Here is an 18,870-nt window from a genome sequence, read left to right on the forward strand (position 1 = left end):
GAGGAGAAGCTGTCTGCAGGGCTGACAAAGACAAATTGCCGCAGTGCTCTCAGGGCTCTCAAACTTCATAGATATTCAAAGAATAAATTGTGCCAGGGAGTGTTTATAAACATGTGTTAAAAATGGTAACAAGCTCTCCAGAAGTGCACTGAAGGATACAAACCAAGCAGTCGGGCTCCCATCTCTGCTGCTCAGCAGCACACTGTGGCTACCAGCAGTTCCTTCCAACCTCAACTGGAGGTCCTTCAACCTCAACTCCTCAACTTCCAGCCTCACGTTGGAATAAGAGAAACGCTTTCATTGCAGTGAGGCACCAACAGCCTCCATGGCACCCCTACGTCTGGAACTCAGGAACCCTCAGAGATGCAGGGCACAAGGCACACAGGATGCAGCATCTCAGCTTTTCAGTCTTAACCAAGGGTGGTGAGGCAGTGGAACAGGCTGCCCAAGGAGGCTGTGGATGCCCCAGCCCTGCAGGCATCCAAGGCCAGGCTGGATGTGGCTCTGGGCAGCCTGGGCTGCTGGTTGGTGACCCTGCACACAGCAGGGGGTTGAAACTGGATGACCATTGTGGTCCTTCTTCCTTTTCAACCCAGGCCATTCTATGATTCTATGAACTGCCTAACAACTTGTCAGCCCAACGCCATCTCCTGTCTGTTTCTCCCTCTGTTCACTCTTCCTGATCTTCCATCACCTCCTTCACTCCTCCTTATTTCCTCCTTTTTAAAGAAGTGAGATTCTCAGCGCCTCCCTTCCTCCCCAGACCTCTCCTTTGCTACATCCTTCATTCAAACTAGATTTGAATGGCTAAAATTGTTCTGCTCAGGACTGAAGCTGACTTACCCAGAGCGCCTGGTTTCCAGCAATGTCAGCAGAACCTGCGTTCCATTCACTATGCAATTCTCAGTCTGCTCTCCATCAAACATATTCTTCAGGAGTTGCTCCACACATTCCTGCCTGTTGGTCAGCACAGATTTACACTATTAGTAACACTCAGCAGCTGCTTTAATCACAAAAATACCCACTTCTGAGTTTTCTTGAGCTGAAGTTTGCACTCAGTAAAGACAGAAATGGCTTTACACGAGGTTTAGGAACTTGCTTCCTCATCACTAAGGCAAGAGCTCCTTATAGACATTGAGACTCCAACCCGAAACCCGGTATCAACAAGGCAAAGCTCTTGTTATACACTGGAAGACAACCCAAGTATTAAATTAGTTTGTTTTATTTATGAAAGACAACATGAAGCTATGAGCTCACAGTCCAAAATTATCCACCAGAATCCCAGGAGAAAGGCAAAATGCACTGGAAGCTGACCTGTGTCATCTGCCATTGGCACAGTGGGATCCAGGACCCAGCAGAAGCAAACTGTAAATAATTTGCTTCTTTTTGTCAGTCTTAGCTTCTGCTCCCTCCAAATATTCAAAGCCATTCACCATTTCTTTGAGCCTTTAAAGCAGGGTAAGATGCCTTCCAAACCATGAGAGTGTCCAGGGAAGGTGGGGGAACCCCAAGCATAGTACTGGCAAATGCTGGAGTCACAAGGAATGACAACAGTGGACTTTCCTGGCATTTAAACATGATTTTGACACTCAAAGACCGCCCTGAATTACAAACACGGGGTAACAGCCCACTTTCCTCTCTGCTACCTGCTGCATTCTCTAAGTTACAGACAGGAGGACCAGGAGGGGTGTGTGACTCTGGCCACGGCTCCCGGTGGCCTTAAGTGATGGTTAATTTACCATTCACAGATGAAAAAGGTCACTGGTAATGCTTGGAAAAACTCCCTGGGAGAAGGCATGAGCCACGTGACAGCTGGGGATCATCAGAAGAGCGGCGTGGTGCAGAAAAGTCGCTTCTGCTCAGAATGTTTTTCCTCTGAAATAACGAAGCGGCGTAATGACTTTCAGCAAAGCTCTTTGAAAGCGCCAAACCATTTCTCTTCATCTCGTGGAAAGGCAGGTGGTGAATGAAAATGCGACAGCAACAAAGAAAACCACAAGGGAGGGTGATTGGGAGAGAGAAGGAGGGAGTTGAAGCAGCTGCTGAAGATGCTCTGAGTGTAGCATGACCCAAAGCTCCACCTGTAGCAACCCCTGTGCAGCCCAGGACCTCAGATGGAGTTCTACCCCAGAAGCTCTCACCATGAGCAGCAGTGTCCTGCCCCAAGCACAGCTCTGCGTCCCTCTGCTGAGCTACTGAGAGAGGAGGAGGTTCACATGAGAAAGGAGAAGATCCAGAGGGAGTGCACCATGGCACACGCTGCAGGCTGTCTGTAAGCAACCCAGCAGAGAAAGGCTCAGCCCACAGCTGAAGGGCTCTGGAGCCATTCAGTCCTGATGAGGTTCAGGCCCTGATGAGGTTCAGGCCCTGATCTGAGGTTCAGGCCCTGATCTGAGGTTCAGGCCATGATGAGGTTCAGGCCATGATGAGGTTCAGGCCATGATGAGGCTCAGGCCCTGATGTTCAGTTCTGATGAGGTTCAGTTCTGATGAGCTTCAGCCCTGATGAGGTTCAGGCCCTGATGAGGTTCAGGCCCTGATGAGGGTTTCCAGGCCTTGAGATATGCAACTGTGGTGATGGATAGATCTCAATCCAATGGTCACAAGTGATGCTCCCCAGGCATTCATACTGGCCCTGTTTAATCTCTTCACTGATGATCTGGATGAGGGGGTTGAGATGAGCCAGCTCGTGCCATGGGCGCAGTGGGGGTGGGCTGGGGTCGAACTTGATGATCTCAGAGCTCTTTTCCAACCTTAATGGCTCCAGGATTCTATGATTCCATCTACACCAACAATCCCACACTGTGCTATCTGACAACAAACCACCACTCTGGGACAAAAGATCAGGCCTGCCTCGTTTCTGCAGGCGCAATCAAGGAAATGAAGCATTTAAGAGCAGCTCCTTACAGAGTCAGGCTTGTATTTCAAGCCTGTGGAAGGTCCAGCATGTTTTCCTTCAGCTGTCCGTGATTGCATGCAGCACATGAGCTGTCTGCACCTCACACACCACCTCAGCCCTCTGTGCACAGAACTGAGCTCCAGTTCAGGAGAAGCAGAAAGCAGCATCACAGAAATGAGCAAAGCTCTGGGCCAACAAGACTCACAAAGCAGAATTTTTAAGCCCCACTTATTATAGGTGCTGTCTTATTTCCTTCAAGTCTTCTGTTTCACCTCGTTCCCATAACAAACCTTTAGGTCTAAAGGAACCTTGTTTGAGGTCATGCTTATGTTCATCCTTACAACAGCCCACAACCACCAGTTTCCAAATGATGGAATTCACTGGATTCCTGTGATCACTGACCTTCATGGAATTTACACGAAATGTGCAAACGTGCCAGAAAAGCTCCCAAACCAAAAGGACTCTTCTGCTTTTTCCTGTCAAAAAAGGCCTCGAAAGGGATGACAGCTCTGTTCACAAACCCTGCCTGCCAAGCAGAAGCCAGGAAACGATAAAGCCAGTTCTGCACCTTCGTGTCAAAGTCGCACGTGGCACCAATGAAGAAATGTGGCAACGCTAAGAGCTGCCCAGGTGGCTTTTCCCTCAGCTCCCACCACCACACCTCAGCTCTCCCCACATTCGCTGCGAGACCTCAGCACGCGCACTGACACCGACTGCTTCCGCCTCCAGCTGTGTGCTTCACAGATCAGCAACCCCAACCCTGTGCTACAATCCCAGACATCTCAGCAGAGGTGGCCAAGTGACACCCCAGCTTCGAAGCGACATTTCATGCTTGGGATAAATGTCAGCAGTTCAGCAAGGGCTTCGTGGCGACCTCCCACAGCCGGCAGGAAATGACAGCAGCTGGTTTAGCAACGATCCCCTGAGCGCTACTTACGATTCCAGTGCGGTGAGAAGTGGATCAGGCTCAGGTATGTCCTGCAGCTGATTGCTCTGGTCTCTGCTCAATCTTATGATATCACACAGGGTCTGGGAAGCGTTTGATTGCCTCTGTCAATGACACGGAGCACACGGCGGTGTTAGCTTCTCAATTTGTCTCATTCTGGCCGTCAGAGAAACTAATGTCACTGTATGAGTGCTACCACGCTCTGAATTCTTCATCTGCTACACGTTAACATTGAATTATTAGAAGCTTTAAGAGATTTCAAGACCTAAGAGAGGATCTTCCTGAGCAGAACGGTGAAGTTCAGTCAGAGATTCCATAAAGTGCGGACTGCATTTCATAAAGTGACGACTGTATTTCAACTTCCTGACCGAGTGCATTAACTTGTGACTTTCAAACACAGTATTTCACCCTTCCTTCTCACTGCCTCCTGCACAAAGAAAACTAAATGATTTCATAAAGCCCTTTACCTTGCAGGACCCTCTGCCCACAGACACAAAACACCAGTTCTTGCCATACTCACATCCTCATCCTGGCTTGAATGGATCAGCTCCACAAGTCTCTGAATAATTCTTGCTTCGTTAAGCCACTGGAGGGAAAGGAAGGGAAAAGAAAATCGTTGTATTGCAGCATTCAAAACAAGAGGATCCTTGAGAAGCTTGGCATAACACAGAGTCCTCTCCTTCTATTTCAGAATCAAAGGCATGGAACAATACCTATAGGCACAGGTCACAGAAACCACACAATCACAGGCTGGTCTGGCTTGGAAGGGACTTTAAAAGCCATCTGGTTCCAAACCCCCTGTCAGACAGAGATGCCTTTTAGTTACCATCAGAATCCACACCCTGCCAGTGTGGGTTCTAAACTAAACACTTAAACACCTTTGGAAAATATGATCAGTCATGCAACAGATCAGCCACAAATGCTATCTCATCTGAAGCAGCACGAGCATAACTATCAGCATGCTCTGCTGCTGCCACTTCCTACCCTTACAGCCACTGTTGTTTACACCAAACAGCTCCAACTCTGCCCATGCTGTTATTACAGCTCATCTCCCTGCCCCATCCCACACCACAGACTTCCTCCTATTAACTCAAGCTATCACTTCACCCCAATTCCCCGACCACACGCAAACAAAGCACAACCACCTGCAAGGAACACCTTCCATTTTCCCTCTTCCCAGTTCTACCTCCAAGCTCAGCTCCTCAGCCCATCTTCAGCCCAGTTCCTAATGGCCTCCACCCCAGGCAAATGGCCGAGTGTGTAACATCACTCAAACCAATCATTCACATCCTCCATAATGCACTTTTAGTTGCTTTGGAAATGACTGACCAAACCATAATTAGAAGGAAAATAACTTTGGAGGTTTCTGCAATGATGTTATCTTCCATCAGCCTTCAGATGAGTCAGGGAGGAAACCAACAGCCTCCCACCTTCATAAGAAAGCTCTGTGCATCTCCCCTTCAACACTGTTTTTTATTACCTGGTCCCACAGCTTCAACCATCACAGAACTACAGAACTTCAGCTGGAAAAAGCCCTCGAGATGAAATCCAGCCAAAAGCTCATCCAGTGGAGCTGGTCCCTGCCATGCCTCCATGTGTTGCCTCCCCATCTCCATTGCACTGACAAGGCACCTGTCCATTCCCCATTTACTCACTTGGCCTACAAGCATCCCTTCTCATCTCCATGTGCTTGGATACGCTGAAATCCTTCTTCCAAACCCTAAGCCTCAATCTCCTCATGACAGCTAAGGCAGCTCTCAACCGGCAATTCACCGAAAGGGCAGCGAGGTTCACAGCATCACAGAACTGTAGGGGTTGGAAGGGAGCTGCAGAGCTCATGGAGTCCAACCCCCTGCCAAAGCAGTTCTATAGCAGGTCGCACAGGTCGGCATCCAGCAGGTCTTGAATACCTGCAGAGCAGGAGACCCCACAGCCCCCCTGGCAGCCTGTTCCAGCGCTCCGTCACCTCACCATAAAGAAGTCCTTGCACACATTGGTGCAGAACTTCCTATGCTGCAGCTTGTGGCCGTTTCCCCTCGTCCTGCCCCCATGCACCATTGAACAGAGCCTGGCCTCACCACTCTGCCCCCCACACCTCAGGTATTCATAACCCTGCATCAGGTCCCCTCTCAGTCTTCTTTTCTCAAGGCTGAACAGACCCAGTTCACTCAGCCTTTCCTCATAGCAGAGATGCTCCAAGCCCCTCCCCATCTTGGTGGCCCTCCGCTGGACTCTTCCCAAGAGATCCCTGTCTGTTTTGTGCTGGGGAGCCCAGAACTGGATGCAGTGCTCCAGGTGAGGCCTCACCAGGGCAGAGCAGAGGGGGAGGATCACCTCCCTCGACCTGCTGGCCACGCTCTTTGCAATGCACCCCAGGATGCCATTGGCCCTCTTGGCCACCAGGGCACACTGCTGGCTCATGGCAACCTGTCGTCCACCAGGACACCCAGGTCCCTCTGTGCAGAGCTCCCCTCCAGCAGCTCATCCCCCATCCTGTACCGCTGCATGCCATTATTCCTCCCCAGATGCAAGACTCTACTCTTGCTTTTGTTGAACCTCATCTGGTTTCTTGCTGCCCAGCTCTCATCCTGTCCATCTCTCGCTGAATGGCAGCACGGCCTTCAGCCAATCCTCCCAACTTCGTATCATCAGCAAACTTGCTGAGGGTGGCCGCCATCCCCTCATCAAGGTCACTGATGAAGATGCTGAACAAGGACCCAGCACCGACCCCTGGGGGACAACACTGCTCACAGGCCTCCAACCAGACTCTGCACTTCCAACGACGACCCTCTGCGCTCTGCCACTCAGCCAGTTCTCAACCCACCTCACTGCCCACTCGTCCATCCCACAGCTTTGTTATAAGGATGGCATGGGAACTGAGGTTAATGAGAATCTCCTCATTTCTAACTTAAAACAACCAGAAAAATAAAAAAAAAAGCACAATAAAACCTGCCCAACAATGCCTCCAGCAGCTCCTCTAACAATGAGACTGCTCACCCCTGTGCTAGGGCTGCATGCTTTGTTTTCATCACCACTTACACACCCCAGATTCTGACTGCAATCCCTCTGTATTCCCACAACAGGAACACACTGCGTGACTTTGAGAATGAAAACTTACATTCCTTTTTCCTGCAGGTTTCCTTTCTTCATGCATTGGCCTCTGTAGATGTGGCACAGTGGTATTTCAGCCTATTCTTACTGCATGCAGAATCCCTGCCACACCAATCTCTGCTATCACAGGAATTTTTACCCCCTTACGAGTTCCAAAGTCCAGGGGTTGGCTGTAATGGGGGGCAGGCAGGGATGGGGGGGCCTGGAGGCACTGCTAGAAACTGCAAGGACTCCCAGATCAGGGCAGCCAGAGTGGTGATGTGCAGGATGTGCAAAAGTGCTGAGAAGACAATGTTATGAATTTAAGCAGGTTTTTTTTTTTGGAAAAGCTCAGTGCTCCCTGGATCATCATTTTGTATGGAAGAAAGGAGAGTCAGGCACTGCACAGGAATTAGATGGAGGATGCCATCCTGGAAGCTGGCATCGGAGGAAAGAACTCTTCCACCTCCATGGTGATATTATCACTAAAAAGAATCAACCCTGGGGAGCAGTTCTGCTAAAGCTCTTCATTGAAGATTTAGAAAAAGATCTTAGCAAGTTCAGGAACTTACAATTGTAGAATCACAGAACAGACCTTTGAGATCACGTAGTTCCGACTCCTTGCTATGGGACACCTTCCACCAAACCAGGCTGCTCAAAGCCCCACAGTATCAACTTGGGGGGCAGGAGGGGAGAGCCATCACCCAGAATGACCCAAACCAAGTGGAGAAGCTGGAAGAAACCTCAGCAAGATCAACAGAGGTAAAAAGCATCGAGGATGGAATAACCCCAACAGCAGGAGCGAGGGTCAGGAATCGCCTGGGCTGCTGTGGGAGGTGCCAGGATGGGACAAGAGCCCCAAGATGTCCAAGGGAAATTCCAACTTGATGCCAGGGAAAGAAATCTCCACAAAATGCAGTGAAACAGCGGATGAGTGCCTGGATATGTCTCCCCTCTCAGAGATATGGGAGACTCAGATGGACAAGGCCATGAGCAATCAGCTCAGAGGTGGAAGCTGACCTCCACAAGGAGCATCCAACCTGCACTGCGCTGCGAGTGAACTCTGCAGGCCAATGCTGAGAAGAGTCCATTGGATCAGGACTTCAACAACGCTCCTTCTGAAACCTGCTGAAAATACACCTGGTAACAGCATGACTTTGGCTTGGCTATTCCTCACGAGTCACAGCACCAACAACAGAGAAAAGCAGGACAGCACACAGCAGCATTTGCTGTGTGCTACCATGGCTGCCCGCATCAATCCCCAATGGAAAGGCTGCACGATGCTCCAGGTGCAAGAGGTGAGAAGATGGGTACAAAACCATGGAAGTCCCTCAGCTGGGAGAGCTGCAGTGCCTGGCTGCTCCTCAGCACTGCCCAGAGAGAAGGAACCCGTGGGGGACCAGCAGATTTCTCCTCACATCCCACCTATTACCACGGAAACCCGACAGCTGTGAGCACCAGGTGGAGTTTGTCCTTCAGACCCCAGCTGGGGAAGACAGACCAATTCTCCTCTGTGAAGGTTATAAAGCTGTACTTTATACTTCAGCAAGGATGAGGACGTGAAGGGTGTGAGAGACCTGGAATTACTGGCTCTGCTTCACATCAATTCCAAACATATGCCACCAGTATGAGATGTGGAAGCCTCTGCTAGGGACCAGGTCTGCTTGCATTTTTCCAGGTAAGACTTTAGATGGAGGACAGACTCCTCTGATGTCACTTATCTGTCCCAATATTTAAAATGCTTCAGGAAGCAAACTGTCTTTAAGTCTTCCTCCTACCTCAAAAGCAAATTATTTCTTTCTTTGACAAATCTGGAGACATTCCAGGATCAAATGATGGTGATCAAAGAAAATCTGCACCTGTGAGCACAATGCAGGCTTCGTCTGAGGATACTGGCAGGTAAGTGCCTGAAAGACCAGCCAGTGGAAGGACCTCTTCAGAGGTTTCTGACAAAGACTCCTCCAAATATTTCCAGCTGTGAAGGACCTGGGGAGCAGACAGGTCTGTGAAGATGCCATGCAGACAACAGATCACTTACACTGCACTTACCCTGAACCTGGAGGCTCCCTCACACAGTGCTGCTCCTCAAACTCAGAAGTATGCAGGAACAGCACATCCTAGCAAGGCTTCCTCCTGTTGGCACAGCTCTCCCAAACAACGAAACCTGATCTGTGCCAACCAAGCACTTTTCTATCAGGTGGGGAACAGAAGGAAGCTGATACACAATTGTCATCTTGCCATGTAGGCTGCATGCCCTCAGAGACAGATGAGGGAAGAGAAAGGGAATCATCACCCCAGATGCTCTAGGAAGGTATGAGGTGGCACTGCCAACCTTCTCCCTGCTGCTGCTCATCCACTCCTGCTCCCTTGCAACTCCCTTACTACGGTATGAGGCGGTGCAAAAATGAAAACCAAGAACACAAAGCAACCAACCAAGGAAGAGATCTGGCTGCAAACAATCCCAAAGGGCAAAGAACACAAGTAAGAGAGAGGTGTTCTCTGCTGGATCTGTTCCCAGCTCCGTGTCACCCTGAAGCCACAAGAAGACTTGAGCTGGCAGAGGTTCAAGAAGAGCTGGATGGGCAGAACACGCATGAAGGGGCAGAGGAAGGAAAACTGCCTCTTTTTGTGGCACTGCCAACCAGAAATGCTTGTGGGATTGCTGGCCCAGCTCCACTCGGCTCTGGAAGCCAAACGTTTCTACTAAAGACAGAGAAAATCTCCACCCTGGCCAACACTGTGCAGAAAGGAGCAAACTTCCAGGACACATCTTGGAGGGTTCACCCAGCAGAATACACAGCACAGAGCCACCAGCACCACCCAACCATCCCACAGTCTCTAAAAGTGAGGGCAGGGAATGGCAGACCTGCATGCAATCACCAGGGAGTTCTCTGATCTGCTAAGATGACAACGTGAACATTAAATCCACAGTGAGATGCTGTGAGACCTGTTCCACAGAGCAGCACGAATTTGGGCTCTAAGGGACCATCTTGGTAAACCTGATGTTGTAAAACACACCCAAGTGAAGCACAGGGAAAGCTTGCACCAGCACTGCAGCACTGGCTGGAGAAGTGGTGTTTTCACACCCACCTGATGTACCCTCGAGAGCAGCACTTCCTAATGGCTAACAGAAAACACTTCTCAAACTTCTCTTGGACCAGATTTCCAGCTTCTAAATCACACAAACACGTGGTAGAAGGCATTTTGTTGGACAGATGGTTCTCGCAGGCCACTCAGGAAGCAGCTGGAACACAACCTGGAGATCCTGGGGTAACATCAGAGCTCCCCAAACCAGACAGCTCCATATGTGCCCTCCTGAATTTCAGTACTGCTGTGTTACTTTCTGCCCTTCTCAAGTCTCTGAGCCATCACATTTTAACCTCTCCAGGACAACACTCACATTAGGACCACTTGGAAAGAAATTCAGCAGCATCTCCAGCACCATACAGTGTCTTTAATCTGTTTTCTTGCTCTTTTTTTGACTGTGTGAAATCTTTCACAGGTGGAATTCAGGTAGCAGGAAGGGTTAAAACATACGTGGCTGCTCAGGGATGGTTGTTATTTGGAAGCCTGGATGTTTGGAGGTTTCCCAGATGAAAGCCATCCATCCATCCACAAAAATGCTGCTGAGTTAAAACGTTACTTTAAGATCAGAAGGAGAAATAATCACATTATCCCGGTAATTGCTACGCTTTGCTACTGCAAAGCTGTTGTGCAGCTCTGCAAAGCACACTGCTGAGCTCTGATGTCTCAGGGCTCTGGACACAGAAGGGTTGGGCAGCAGAGCTTGCCAAACATACAAAGCCTGCTGTGGGCTTCAGAGACACGGTGCAGATTTCCACGCAGTGCACTGCTCTCCTCTGGTGCAACGCCAAGGAGCCAAAGAGGGCTGCACTCCTCCAGCCCTACAAAGCTGCTCCCAACACAGGGCACGAGGCAGCCTCACCCAGGGAGACAAACCTGCCCTACCTGTACAACAGACAGCGCCTCAGTGAGGTTCTTCACAAGGGAGCACGTTAGAGAGGAAGGGGGAGGAGATATCACCTCCAGAAGTCACGCACGCTCTTGAGAAGAGTGGAGAATTAAACCCATCTCTGCCCCAAACGATTGCTCTGAAATTCAGAACACTGGGAAAGATTACAAATTTCCTTTGTGAAAGCTCTACAGCAACAGCAACTGAAGTAAACAGTGGTTGCTATATGGAAAAAGGAGCTGGAATCCTTTCCTGCTGGGGGCTCATCCTGCTGGGCAGGCCTTGGGCGAGCTGCAGGGCCAACACACCCAGCACACCGAGCCCAGCATCCAGTAAAGCAGCTCTCAGAAGAGCAGATCCAACTGACAAACAAACAGAACGATATCCCTCCAACAAACAACCAACCCTGATCCCAACGTGGAAAAGAAAAAAAGCAGCACGTTCTCACGTTCAGCACTTCCTGCCGTAGCGTCGCGGGCTCCACGCAGCTGATCAGACGAAGCAGGAGGTCCATCATGGCTGATGTGTCTATATGCTTTAGCACCAGGCTAATAAATTTGTCTTTTTTCCTTAGAAATGCGATCACCTGAGAAACAGAAACGTCATCATCAGCTGCTACAGCAACAAAGAGATGCGACACCGCCACGTTTCCTATCCTCTGTGTTCTGGGCTCAACCAGCAGGCTGAGAGCCTCTCAGAGGGGACCTGGGACAGCATTCCTGCTTCAAGGTAACATGAAATGAAATCTTTTTAGCTCTCCTTTTTTTCCTGTGACACAAATAGCACAAGTGAATGAGTTTGCACAGAATCACAGAATGGCTCCAGTTGGAAGAGACCTCAAGGATCATGAAGCTCCAACCCCCCTGCCTCATACAGGGCCACCAACCTCCCCATTTCACAGCAGCCCAGGCTGCCCAGGGCCCCATCCAACCTGGCCTCCAACACCTCCAGGCATGGACGGGGCATCACAGCCTCTCTGGGCAGCTGTTCCACCACCTCACCACTCCCATACCAAAGAACTTCCCCCTCACATCCAACCTCAACCTTCCCTCCCTCAACTCCAAACCATTTCCCCTCGTCCTGCTCTCATCTCCCCTTTCCAAGACTTGACTCCCAAGTCCTCTTTATAGGCTCCCTTCAGGTCCTGCAGGCTGCACTGAGGTCACCCCACAGCCTCCTCTTCTCCATGCTGAACAAGCCCAGCTCCCTCAGCCTGTCTTTGCAGGACGTGCTGCAGCCCTCTGCTCATCTCTGTGCCTCCTCTGGCCCCTCTCCAACAGCTCCCTGTCTTTCTTGCACTGGAGGCCCCACACCTGGATGCAGTGCTGCACATGGGGCCTCAGAGGGCAGAGCAGAGAGGGACAATGCCCTCCTGTCCCTGCTGCCACCCCTCTGCTGATGGAGCCCAGGTTGCCATTTGCTTTCTGAGCTGTAAGAGCACACTGCTGGCTCACATTCAGTTTTCCACCCACCAGGACCCCCAGGTCCTCCTCTGCAGGGCTGCTCTCAAGGATGCTCCTCCCAGTCTGTGCCTGGGATTCCTCCAGCCCAAGTGCAAAACCTCACACTTCGCTGTGTTAAACCTAATTCGGTTCACCCGGGCCCACCTTTCAAGTCTGCTGAAGCCCCTCTGAATGGCATCCCTTCCAACCACACCACTCAGCTTGGCGTCACCAGCAAACATGCTGGGAGTGCTCTCGATTCCATCATCCACGTCACTGATCAAGCTGTCACACAGCACTTAAAGCACTGAATGGAACGGGTACCTGCTCTGTTTTCCTTGCGATGAGATTCCCGATGGTCTTGCTGAAGAAGCTGGCAAGCAGTGGGTTCAGGGGTGGCTCGTGATCCAAGAAATCATAGAGGATGTTGAGCAGCGTCTCATCCCCCCCCAGCTTGTCGTTGATCTGGGGCACGTCGGAGGTCAGCAGCTCGCAGGCGGTGTTGGGGTACCTGTGGGCACACAGCTACAGGTGAAATGGAAACTCTCGTGGACATGGGCACTGGTGGGGGTTATGGAGCAGCACTGCCCTTCGTGGGGTAGAAAACACCATGAGAATGAGGGCAAAATGAGGGTCATTGGGGCATCTAAGGAAACGCTGTCCCTAGCATGGCATGTATGGCTGTTTTACCACTGGATTATGTATATAATTGAGCACACAGATGGATCCCTTCCTTCTCCTGGCTTTGTTTCTTGCTCTTCCAGGTGGGCTCGTCAGAAACATCCATGACCAGAAAAGATAATGATGTGCTTATAATTAATAATGTGTTTATAATCAGGCAGGTGACACAGAGGAAAGACAAAGCCCACCCACTGCTTCTCGAGCTGCTGTCTGCAAGCAGAGCAGCTCATCTTCTGTGTACTTTTCAACAGCAAAACCTATATTTGCTACATAATTAAAAACTCCTATCCAATTAATAACACGAGAAACCCCACAGAACAGTGCTGCAGCAAATGTGTGTTCTTCAGTGAATGGTGTCATGCCATGGGACACAAAGCCAGCACAATTCCCACTTGTAGTTGCTATGTAACGTGTGCTATGGCTCCTAACTATGGAAATATAAAACAGTTGTACCAGTGTGGCAATCTCCACAGCCCAAAGGGAAAGCTGTAACGTCTGCTGCTGTCAGGGATGGGAAACATGGAGAGGCAATCCTCTTCTCCATCCTCCCTCACCAACAGCACAGGATTCAGGTTAGGGCGAACGCAGGAAGCTGAGCAGCCCACCTCTCTTCCTCTCCTTCAGCAGTTACTGATGACAGAGCCTTTCTTTATCCTCCCACAACCTCTGATGAGGTTGCCCACCTTTGCTGTGCCACGCAGTGCACATTTCCCACACCGTGGGCTTTGCTGAATCCATCAAAGCCCTTCCTGAAGACCCATGGAACCTGACTTCCCTCAGCTGTTCCCTGCACCGTTTGATGGCAGGAGCCAGCCTTGGCTACAAAGCACAAACAGATCCCTTATTTGGGGGGGGCAGGGAGCTCCATTTGCACGATGCAGAAGCCAGATGTACTGGTTCAGACATCACCCTGGAGCCTCTTAAGAACTCTGTTGCATTTTCCACTCTGTTCTGCTGTTTTTTAGGCTGACCAGGGGAGCTCCTTCGTACTCGGATTCCTTTAAATCACACAGCTGAGCACCAGCCTGGCATCACTTCCAATGATTTCCTCCCAAAGCCATTTCCCCACGTCCTTCCTTTGGTGAGGGCATACCTTCACCTGCAATGGGTTATTCATCTCTCTTTAACTAAACCAGCTTCCTACTACTTAAAACATTCTTCATACCAGCTCTGCATGGATCAGGAGCGACTGAAACGTTTCCAAGGCCAGCTGTGAGCTTCTCAGCCTTCTGCAGCTCCTGACCAGCTGCTCCACGTGAGTGCAGTTCTGATTCTTCCCGCTATAAACCGCGTTATCATCAGCTTGGGATTTGGTTTTTATGTCTTTTTTGCTGCTAGAAGGATGGTAAATTTGAGTACATTATGGTTCCTGTTACAAAGTGATTTCACAGCAGTCACATTTCTTACAGCTCTTAAGGTTACAAGGAGCTATTCCTCCCTTTTTTTTTCCAGCTCACTGCTTTACGTAAAAGGCATTTATGATTCCTACGAGCTCACACGCTGTGCCTCCCTGCAACACACACCCTGCCACCAGGCAACAAGTGAAATCACTCATTATTATGGGCTGTTCCACTCTTGCAGGCCTTTCCACCTTCAAGTTTCACAGCCAGGCTGAATGCTGTACCCCCTCCATGGAGGCACTGCCCCCCAACCCCACTGCATTTCCGTGCTCTGGGGACTCGTCCCCATGCTCCACGCTCAGCTCCTGGCCACGCAGCCCAGCCTGACACAACCACCACCTGCTGGGCCTCTCCTGTGAGCACTGCTCCTCAAGCAGCAAGCGCTCCTCGGGTTTGAGAGACACCCTGGTATGCCAACAAGTTCATTATAAATGGTAATTACAGTTCCAATAGTTGAATGTGCCGCTTGGATTGCTGCAGCCCTTCACCTGGTTGCTACGTTCTGCCTGCTGTGCTTCCACGGGGATTTAAAGCTGAGCTGCTCTCTGCAATTTGTGAACTTTCACCTTACTGGCATCTGGTCAGGAGCTAGCACGGGCTGCCTGGGGGATGTGTTCCATCCCTGGGGGTGTTTCAGAACACTGGAGATGTGGCACTTGGGGACACGGTCCGTGGGCACGCTGGGATGGATTCGGGTTGGACTTGGTGACCTTGGAGGCTTTTTTTTTCCAACCTGAATGACTCCCACGATTCTGTGATTCCAGGACCAAAGCGCTGTGATGATTCCAGCCCTGCAGCATGCACCACTCCGAGCTGCACATCCTCCTAAACCCAGCAGGTTTCTCTCTCCTGCTCCAGTTCAGAAACTTGCCTAGCTTTTTTCTGAGAGCCAAAAACTGGATTCCTTTTGGATTTAGAGTTTATTCCTCCTGCTTAGGTGTTATCTATCCCCAAAGCCTCCTCAGTTTGTAATGAGCTTAGACCCTCTCCCCTCTCTCTGGTGTCTCAATGTGCTTTGGAAATGCTTCTCTACCCATTTGTGTGCAGAGCTGGAAGAATCTCCCAAAGCAAACCTGGAGCTGCCTGAAGCACACACGTATCCTTAGAGCCTGCAAAAGGCACGTCCTGCATGTGAAATTCAAGGCAGCTGGAAGTTAATGCTCATGCCAAGCCACATCTTCTCATCCTTTACCTGTTTGGCACGGATGAGAAAAGCTTTCCAGCTTACCCCACAGCACAGAGGACCAGAGATGTGAACTGTCTCAAAATCTCAAAGGAACAGGACATGCAGAGATGGCCTGGTTAGCAGCAGTATGGGGTACCTGCAGTGCAAGGGGCACTGTGTGAATAAGCACCAGAGGGGCACTGGATCCCTCTTTCTCTCCTCCTGCACAAGATGGGCACGTTCCAGCAAAGGGACACAAGTCTCACATCATTCACCATTTCCTCAGCTCGTTAACTTTCACTGCAAAGGAAAATATTATCCATCCTCTCCAATAAGGACAACAGTGTAACACAGACCCTCCTGGTGCCTTCTGGAAGATCACCTGGGTAGGAAGAAGCCTTGCAAAGTCATGCATACAGTGCTCCACTTTCCTGCCATTTGCTTACCTACGCATCCTCACCTGCACAGACCTGATCAACTGCTTCACCAAATGAAGCTGAACAGCCCCATCCCTTCCGTGTATTGCCAGCAAATGCAGCACCAACCAGCACTGACCACTCCCACAGCATCCTGCTGGTTTATTTAGACACCAGGCAGCCTTTCATTTTTATGTAAACTCAGCAAAGAAAAACCAAACTTCCCAAATCCGAAAGGCAAATATTTTCAAGTGTGCACTTGGTTTAAATGTATAAACACAATTTGGTGTGAGAAATGCACATCCAAGAGTTCACCATCAAAAGGAAGGGTGGCTCTGCCCTGCTGGATGAATAATGAAACCAAGAGGTTCTGCATATGCAGCACACTGAAAACATGACATCTTCTATTCACAGAACAGCTTGAGTGCTTCCACGGGTCGACTACTGATGGAGATCAGAGTTGTAGCTGAGCAGAATGCTTATGCTCTGCTTGCAATGTTGACTGGAAGGCACTGAAGGCACTTTGGAGATACTGATAAACTCGTGTGCGATGTTTTGAGCAAGCAGCAAGGCACCGTTTTCTTTTTTAGGCAAACTGAATGAAAAGCCACCAAGAGCAGAGAAACAAACCTCTGAAAGCTCCCTACAGACGCTGTGGTATCTCTCACTTGAGTGCTTGAAAGCTCCCCTGCAAAACGACACGGCCACGAAGCCACTCATTTCTCACATCCAGACTTTTTAGTTTCTACTAAAGACAGAGAAAATCTCCACCCTGGCCAACATTGTGCAGAAAGGAGCAAACTTCCAGGACACATCTTGGAGGGTTCACCCAGCAGAATACACAGCACAGAGCCACCAGCACCACCCAACCATCCCACAGTCTCTAAAAGTGAGGGCAGGGAATGGCAGACCTGCATGCAATCACCAGGGAGTTCTCTGATCTGCTAAGATGACAACGTGAACATTAAATCCACAGTGAGATGCTGTGAGACCTGTTCCACAGAGCAGCACGAATTTGGGCTCTAAGGGACCATCTTGGTAAACCTGATGTTGTAAAACACACCCAAGTGAAGCACAGGGAAAGCTTGCACCAGCACTGCAGCACTGGCTGGAAAAGCGGTGTTTTCACACCCACCTGATGTACCCTCGAGAGCAGCACTTCCTAATGGCTAACAGAAAACACCTCTCAAACTTTTCTCGGACCAAATTTCCAGCTTCTAAGTCACACAAATACGTGGCAGAAGGCATTTAGTTGGACAGATGGTTCTCGCAGGCCACTCGGGAAGCAGCTGGAACACAACCTGGAGATCCTGGGGTAACATCAGAGCCCATGCAGGACAGAAAAGGAGCACCTACTTGAAGCGGACCTTCTCATCCATGTCCATGGGGGGTTCATGTGTGATGAGGTTGACCAGCTCCTCCATGCAGTGCTGCTGGCAGAGGAAATCCAGCAGCTTGCGGTTCTGAGCCTTGCACTCCTGTAAGATGTCATCTTCATCCATCAGCTCGTGAAGTGTCACATCTTCTTTATCCAGCAGCTTATCCACATGCGACGTCGTGTTCAAATCAAACTTCCAGAACATGATGGTGGGACACACCTAGCTGGAATGCAGAAGAATATCAGTCAGTTTTCAGCCTTCGTTCGTTATTCCTCCTTTATAATGGCTTTAAAGTAAAAGAGGGGAGATTTAGCTGAGATATAAGGAAGAAATACTTCACCATGAGGGTGGGGAGGCCCCTGGAGGTGCCCAAGGCTGTGGATGGCGCTTTGGGCAGCCTGTTCTATGGGAGGTGTCCCTGCCATGGCAGGATGGGCTTTCAGGACTTGCAGGCCAGGTCATCCCACAGCTCTACAATCAGCAGAGCGTAGAGACTCGTGGTTTGTATCACCTAAAGGCTGCAAGGCTGGGCAGCCAAAATCCAGGCTGCAAAATAAGTTCTGTTCCCAACCATCCTGAAACAGACGATGCTCAACAACCTGCACGTGTGTCAGCCCAGGGGCTCCACATTTCATAGCTGTTCCAACTGGGACTTACGGCTGTTTACCAATAAGAGAAGTGGCAAAAGGTACTAAAAACCAAAGCCAAACATAGCAACTGAAGTCACCATTTCCTCCTACACGTTCTATTAAGTATTTGCTGCAAGGGAGCCATCCTCACCATCCTCCTCCTCCACAGAAAGCTTCACGTGGCCATTTTACATCCATCTGCAGCAGAGCAGAGCCAAACACCAGTTCTGGGACGCTGCCTTCAAGTTGTCACTAAATTGAGAGCTTTGTGTTTCTCACTTTCAACCCCATCCCTTTCTTTCATCCCAACCACTTGCCTCCTGGTTATCCTGACCTTTCTCTATGGGAGCTGTACCAATAATAGCTGCTTTTTTCAGCTAGTTTCCCCAGCACACCTTCACAGCTCATTCATGATGCCAGAACAAGGCAATGCCCAGATCCATCCTTACCAACCTCTTCTCAAGGCCCTCCTCCAGCTTCATGCTTCCCCTCACAACTCTGCCCCATTCATCAGCTGGCTTTGGACTTCAGCATTCTGAGGCAGAGATCCCACATCTTACAAGAAGCTGAGCTTGAAGAAGGCTCCAAAGAGACTTCACTGCAGCCCTGTAGTACTTAAAGGGAGCTGATAAACAGGACAGCAGCTCTGTACACAGGCAATGGGACACAGGGGAATGGCTTTAAACTAAAAGAGGGGAGATTGAGGTCAGATCTGAGGGGAAATCCTTCACCCAGAGGCAGTGCAGCCCTGGCACTGCTGCCCAGAGCCATGGGTGCCCCAGACCTGGAGGTGCCCATGGCCATGGATGGGACCCTGGGCAGCCTCAGCTTGGGGGCACTGAGCCCATGGT

General features: G+C 50.2%; 1 protein-coding gene across 1 annotated transcript in view; it reads right to left on the minus strand.

Moving 5' to 3' along the window:
• Positions 1-17,594, minus strand: part of PPP6R2 (protein phosphatase 6 regulatory subunit 2) — a gene marked incomplete at both ends in the record, with an annotated part of 39,313 nt that extends 21,719 nt beyond the window's left edge. Inside the window, 6 exons of the mRNA XM_079538153.1 lie at positions 844-957; positions 3,836-3,948; positions 4,365-4,430; positions 11,356-11,493; positions 12,674-12,860; positions 17,368-17,594. Of these exons, the coding sequence (XP_079394279.1) occupies positions 844-957; positions 3,836-3,948; positions 4,365-4,430; positions 11,356-11,493; positions 12,674-12,860; positions 17,368-17,594 (845 nt within the window). The remainder of the gene's footprint in view (positions 1-843; positions 958-3,835; positions 3,949-4,364; positions 4,431-11,355; positions 11,494-12,673; positions 12,861-17,367) is intronic.
• Between the last annotated feature and the right edge of the window lie 1,276 nt (positions 17,595-18,870).

This window comes from Tetrao urogallus (genome assembly GCF_951394365.1).
Source record: "Tetrao urogallus genome assembly, chromosome: 1".
In the NCBI taxonomy this organism is placed as follows: Eukaryota; Metazoa; Chordata; class Aves; order Galliformes; family Phasianidae; genus Tetrao; species Tetrao urogallus.